Raw genomic sequence first — 6213 nt, forward strand, 5'->3', positions numbered from 1 at the left:
TAGCCACAAACTACCCTCAGGAAGCACTCAGTCTAGTGGAGATAACACACAAGCAGATACATTGCCATCCTGCAGGGGGTGTGGAGTGCTGTGGGAACACAGAAGGGGAGCCGCCCTGCCCTTGGGGAGTCAGCCAGACCTTCAGAAATGGTATTTGAGGGGCGCCTGGGTGGCTCAGTTGGTTAAACGTCTGACTTCGGCTCAGGTCATGATCTCACGGTTCGTGGGTTTGAGCCCCACGTCGGGTTCTGTGCTGACAGCTCAGAGCCTGGAGCCTGCTTCGGATTCTGTGTCTCCCTCTCTCTCTGATCCTCCCCTGCTCACGCTGTCTCTATCTCTCTCAAAAAAAAAAAAAATAATAATAATTAAAAAATAAAAACATTAAAAAAAAGAAATGATACTTGAGCAGCACGTTGCTGGATGTGCAAGGCTTTGCCCCGGTGAGAAAGCACAGAGCACCCGTAGCCCACACTGCAAGGTTCTGAGGACAGGGACTGGGTGAGGTTATTGCCCGCTGCCCGACAGAGAGAGTGGGTTCTCAGGCCTCGGCCCGTGAGGGTTGCGTCTGGAGTGGCAGTTGAGGGGTGACTGGCATTTAAGGCTCTGCAGCCCCTCGTCCTCTGTCCTAGGTGAGGATTCAGCCTTCTGTCTATGACCACAACGTGCCCCCCCTGGAGGCCTTGATTGGGGTACCAGAGCCACACAGCGAGGGGTCCATCGCACAAAACTGGACTGTGACTGTGGTGAGTACCTGCCCAGAGGAGGGAAACGCACCCAGGTCCGTGGGGGTGAGCTCATAAAGGGGTGCAGATGTGTGGGAAAGGAGTGAGGACGGACGAATCCCGTTGGGCTCAGTGATTTCCGAATCCACCAAGAGCCAGGGGGAGTGAACTGGGGTGCCACACACTGGTGGGAGTGGGGAGGAAGCCAGGCTCTGGCCTTAAGGGGCCAGTGTCCCCTCTCTGCTCTGGACTAACTGAAGACCATTCCTAGGATCCTCCTGTGACCTGCCAGCAGGAGAAGCTGGAGAGGCCGCGCAGTGTGTCTGAGGTAGGGGGGCACGGGCTCAGAAGTCGGGGCCGGTGGAGTGTGGGTGGGAAGACAGGCCTCTCTGACCCCTGCTTTCTCCATTCCTGCCAGCCTTGTTTGCCCGGGGCCAAGTTCCGCTGCCCGCTTGTGTTCAAGGAGGAGATCCTCTTCCAAGTGATCGGGACTTTGGAGCTGGTGGGGGAGATCAAGGTAGCACTCGCTGGCCGCAGATGCCATGGTGGGGGCGGGTTGCGGGGGGACCTTCACGGGTGGGGACTGGGCTTCCCCACCACCTAGTCTTCCTGCTTTTTTATTCACTACCTTGATGAAAAGCCCTGATATTTACACAGTGGCGGATGAAAGAGAACCATGATTTGTTGAAACGTGCAGGGCTGTGTTCGTGGGCCTACAGATGGTTCTTCTGGGTTCTCTGTAGGGAAGATTTCCTCCCAGCAGTAGGGAGTAACCCACTGGGACGCTGCGGTCTAGAACACGGTGGCCGTGGTGCATCCCAGTTTCTCTGCGCTGAGTCGAGGTGGGGTGCAGATGTCGGTGGGTTCCGGCCCTTGTTCTTCCTGGCCTGACACCTCCCCCCCACCCCCACAGGTGCCCTCCATGCTCAGCCTCTGCAGCTCCCTCTCCATCTCCTTCAACAGCACCAAGCACTTCCACCTATATGGGAGCAATGCCTCTCTAGCCCAGGTATGTCTCTGCATCCTCAGAAGTTCTGGCAACAGAGGTCAGCGGAGGGGTCTGAGAAGCCCCAGGGCAGAGCTGGAAGAGCTAGAGTGAGAAGTGGGAGAGCCACGTGGGAGGTCTGGGCTCGGCACAAGAAGAGCTTCCGTGCCGTCAGAGCTGTCAGCCTTGGTGAAGGGCTTGGTGGACGCCGGGAGCTCCCCACCCCCACTGGTGGGCAAGCAGACCACAGGCGGAGATCAGCTTGCTGGCAGCTCAGCCAAGGGTGCCCACCCCACACCCACTCTGAGCATGATGGGAAAGCACTCTAAGCAGAGTGAGTCGCGAGCGTAGGGGCCCGGGTCACCCAGCTGAGCTGGCGGGCAAGGCAGGTTGAAGAGCAGGAAGCTCAGAGCAGCAGGCGGGAAAGCTGCACCTAACAAGGTAAGCACTAGCCGGATTCTGGAAGCTTGGCGTGCTGAGCTGAGCTTCTGGGACGAAGGGAGGCCATTTAACGGCTTAAGGTGGGTCCTGGGCAGGTTCTCCGGTTCACTCTGGTGGCGGCACGGGGGTGTACCCTGGAGAGAAGTGTCTGGGCCAGAGCCTGGTGGTGTCAGAAAACAATCCCGACCAGAGATTGCTAAGACCTGGCCATTCACAAGAATGTTACAGGTGAGAAAGGCTTCTTCCTACAACCCCTTTTCTCCTTGTCCTCCAGGTCGTCATGAAGGTCGACCTTGTATATGAGAAGGACATGCTCTACGTCTACGTGCTGAGCAGCACTGGGGGGCTGTTGTTGTTCCTGCTGATTTTCGGGGTACTCTACAAGGTGGGAGCTCCTGGGGATAATGGGCCCCTAGCCAGGCTAGGCCAAGGGGGGTTCACAGGAGTCAGGGCAGAGAGTACGAAGATCAGGGAGCGTTAAAGCTAGAAGCGTCCTCAGCCTCTCCCGCCTTCTACAGTTAAGACTCCTAAGGCCCAATGAGCAAATGAGTCTCCCACACACACTGAGCACTGGCAGAGCCAGGACTGGGGACCCAGGGAAGGAGGGTCCTCCCATGTATTGGGGGCCAGGCCCCGGGACACCGAGGCACGTACCACACACCTTGCCTTTGGGGAGCTCACAGTCTAATGGGGGAGGCAGACCGGAACACACCTGCTAAGGGCTCCTCTCAGGGGTCTGTGTGCGGGAGCCTCACTCAGGCTTGAGGAGCCCGGGAAGGCCTCCCAGGAGAGGAGACTTTAGCGTTGGGATTTGAAGGAGGAGCCAGGCGATGAGGGCTGGAGGGCAGATGTTCCATATGAAAGCGCCAAATACTCCAGAAAATCAATTTCTCCCTGTTGCACCGCCCCTGCCCCCCCACCCCACGGGCTGTCATCAGCAACCATTTTGTGTCTGATCTTCCAGGTTCTAATTTTGTTGTTTAAACATCTGTATATGTATGAACACGAAAGAGACAGAGAGAAAAGTATCATAGAGTCAGTGTCTCCATCTATGTGTAGAAAATGTAAATGGAGTAAGACCATATATACTGCTTGGGAGCTTACATTTCCTACCAGATATTAGATCTTGATGTCTCTGTGTGTGCCCACAATCAGATCTACCTCTCGCTTTTTCACCTCGCCGGTTTGCTGCCATCTGGGTGCCCTAACCTTTTATTTAAATGAGATCCCCACTGATGAGCATTTAGATTTGTAATTCATACCTACTCCAGAGAGTAACCGAAAAGGACTTTTGTTACCCACATCTTTGCACACTTGGCCAGATTTTCATTTTTTTTTTTTTTTATGTCTTTATTTTCTTTTGAGAGACAGCAACAGAGAGCGAGCAGGGGAGGGGCAGAGAGCGAGGGAGACACAGAATCTGAAGCAGGCTCCAGGCTCTGAGCTGTCAGCACAGAGCCCGACTCGGGGCTCAAACCCATGGCTGTGAGATCATGACCTGAGCCGATGTCGGACACTTTACCGACTGAGCCACCCAGGCGCCCCACCAGATCTTTAGAATTAATTCCTGGTGGGGCGCCTGGGTGGCTCAGTCGGTTAAGTGCCTCTTGATTTCGGCTCAGGTCATGAGCTCATGGCTCGTGTGATTGAGCCCCCTCATCGGGCTCCCCACAGATGACACAGAGCCTGCTTGAGATTCTCTCTCTCTGTCTCAAAATAAGCAAATAAACATTTTAAAAAATTAATTCCTGGAGCTGGAATGGCTGAGCCAAAGAACATACATGTTTTTGAGCTTTCAACAGAGAAAGCAGGCACATGCTAAGCTCTGTGTAAGTGCAGGCTCTTGCTATTAGTATTCCTGGATATTGTCCAGTCGCCCACCTAAAATATTGCTACATGACATTTTGATGAGCCTAAAGAATGCACTGTTAAGCGTACAGCTTTTTAACCTATTGCCAGGAGCTGGGTGTGGTAGATACCCCCGTCCTGTCCCTGGGGGCAGATACCACGCGTCTATGTGACATGTGTGACTCATCAACATTAAGGGTGCTTTCAAGTTTTGCGGAGGCTGACTAGTCCAGAGTGTTCCGTGGACTTTGGGCTTACTCAATTTTTGTCTTCCTACAGTTCGGCTTCTTCAAACGGAACCTCAAGGAGAAGATGGAGGCTACTGTAGAAGCTTCAAATGGAATCCCTAGAGAAGACCCTGGGCAGCCAGAGCCCAAGGAAGAGGGTGGGGATCCCGGCTGCCTGGAGCCGCTCCAGGAGGAGGCGACCCAGGATGGAAGTGACAAAGACTGAGCCCCAGGCCCGGCGCAGAGGGCCCAGGATCAGACTCGGGGTGCCTCGCAACACTCTGCCTCTACCTGTGTTTCACTGTGTGTCTTCGGGCAAGTCGCTGCCCCCACCTGGGCCCCAGTTTCGCTCTCTTGAACACAGAGCTCACTCCTGCCTGCCTGCTTTGCAGGTTCGCGGCGAGGCTCCATGAGGGCCGGGGCTGGAAGGCTGCGGAAGTGAGGCCTTGTAATTATCAGCTGGTCCTGGCTTCCCCCAGCCCTTCTTAGTTTCCTCCCCTGGAAGAGACTGTGTGATCTAAATTCGGAAAAACTGTCATCTCAGGACTTAGTGACACTCCTGGCCCTCACACCCACCTGCCCCTTGGGCGTCCCCAGAGGCCTCAGACTCCCAGAACCTCGTCCTTTGCTCTCTCCAGCCTGGAGTCCGGTTCAGCCTTCCATTCTGCTGCCAGAGAGCAATCAGTCTGTGTCACTACACTGGTACTGCAAACCCCTCTCTTTGGCTAAAGACTGAGTTCCTTAATATGCCTTCCACAGTCTGCGAAATAGCCTTCACGAGCCGATGCAGAACTGGGCCCCCGTCGCCTCCCTGGCCTCCTCCCGAGACTCCCCACCTCCCTCTCTAAGCTCTGATTACACGGGCCTTTCTCTCGAGCCAAGCTCCTTCCTGTCTCACTGCCTTCACCCAGACTGCTCCCTCTGCCTGGAACATTCCTCCCCAGCCCTTTTCCTGGCTGGCTCTCTCAGCCTTCAGATCTCAGGTCACGTAAAACTGCCTCAGGGCCTCCCCCAACCCCAACCCAAGTGGGTTCCCGTGTTACACTTGCCCCTCACAGTGCTGATCGTATTGTTACTCAATATTTGTCTCTCAAATTAAACTCCACGAGGGTAAGGACCACACCTGTCGTGTTCACCTTGGGGTCCCTTGGTGACATCACAGAGCCAGACACAGTAGGTGCTTGACAGAATTTCACTGAACCTAGTGAGGGTACCTGTGGAAAGATCGAGAAAGCATTTTGGGTGGGCCCTGCCATCTCCACCCTTCAAGGTCTTCCCCAGGCCCCTGCCTCCTTGCTCCACAGCCCCCACCAGGACCCCATCACACCCCGCTGCGGCCCCCACTGGGAGGCTGTGAGCTCAAGGGAGCAGGCCATGTCTGGCCACTGGCTCTCAGTGCCAAGCACAGCGCCTGCACATGTGCACCCAATAAATGTGAAAATCTGTCCAATTCTGTGATGTTTTCATGCCGGTGCCACAGTCGGGCCTGGCTCAATTAGATGGGCATTTCCTTCTCAAACCTTTCTCTAAGGGAGACCCGAACAGTTAGCTCTTTTTCTTTTCTTCTCTTCTTTTTCTTTTCTTTGTTATGCCAACCCTCAGAGACTGACCTACAGGAGGTACTGACAGTTCACTTAGGTGTGAGAACAGACCCTCCCTGACTTTTTTTTTTTTTTTTTGAGAGTCAGAGAGAGACAGCACGAGCAGGGGAGGGTCAGAGAGAGAGGGAGACACAGAATCCAAAGCAGGCTCCAGGCTCTGAGATGTCGGCACAGAGCCCTATGCAGGGCTCGAATCCACGAACCACGAGATCGTGACCTGAGCGGAAGTTGGACGCTTAACCTACTGAGCCACCCCGTGCCCCCCACCTTTTTTTTTTTTTATTTTAAAGCAACAATTGGTAGGGCCTGACCCTGAGGCCTTCCGCGTTAGGAGGGATGAGGGCTCATCACTGCTGCCCTCTTGTGATCAGTAGGATGGGGGGGCAGAG

At 54.9% G+C, this 6213-nt stretch overlaps 1 protein-coding gene across 3 annotated transcripts in view; it reads left to right on the forward strand.

Annotated features, from left to right (window-relative positions):
* The window catches only part of ITGAL (integrin subunit alpha L), a 48567-nt gene extending 42894 nt beyond the window's left edge, over window positions 1-5673 (forward strand). For all 3 annotated transcript variants that reach the window (XM_039247801.1, XM_039247802.1, XM_039247803.1), the window contains 6 exons: window positions 630-743; window positions 994-1050; window positions 1141-1239; window positions 1636-1731; window positions 2423-2533; window positions 4276-5673. In XM_039247801.1, the coding sequence (XP_039103732.1) occupies window positions 630-743; window positions 994-1050; window positions 1141-1239; window positions 1636-1731; window positions 2423-2533; window positions 4276-4449 (651 nt within the window). In that variant the 3' untranslated portion in view covers window positions 4450-5673. The remainder of the gene's footprint in view (window positions 1-629; window positions 744-993; window positions 1051-1140; window positions 1240-1635; window positions 1732-2422; window positions 2534-4275) is intronic.
* The last annotated feature ends 540 nt before the right edge of the window (window positions 5674-6213 follow it).

Source organism: Hyaena hyaena, unplaced genomic scaffold, assembly GCF_003009895.1.
Source record: "Hyaena hyaena isolate Hyena2069 unplaced genomic scaffold, ASM300989v1 scaffold_306, whole genome shotgun sequence".
NCBI classification, from domain to species: Eukaryota; Metazoa; Chordata; class Mammalia; order Carnivora; family Hyaenidae; genus Hyaena; species Hyaena hyaena.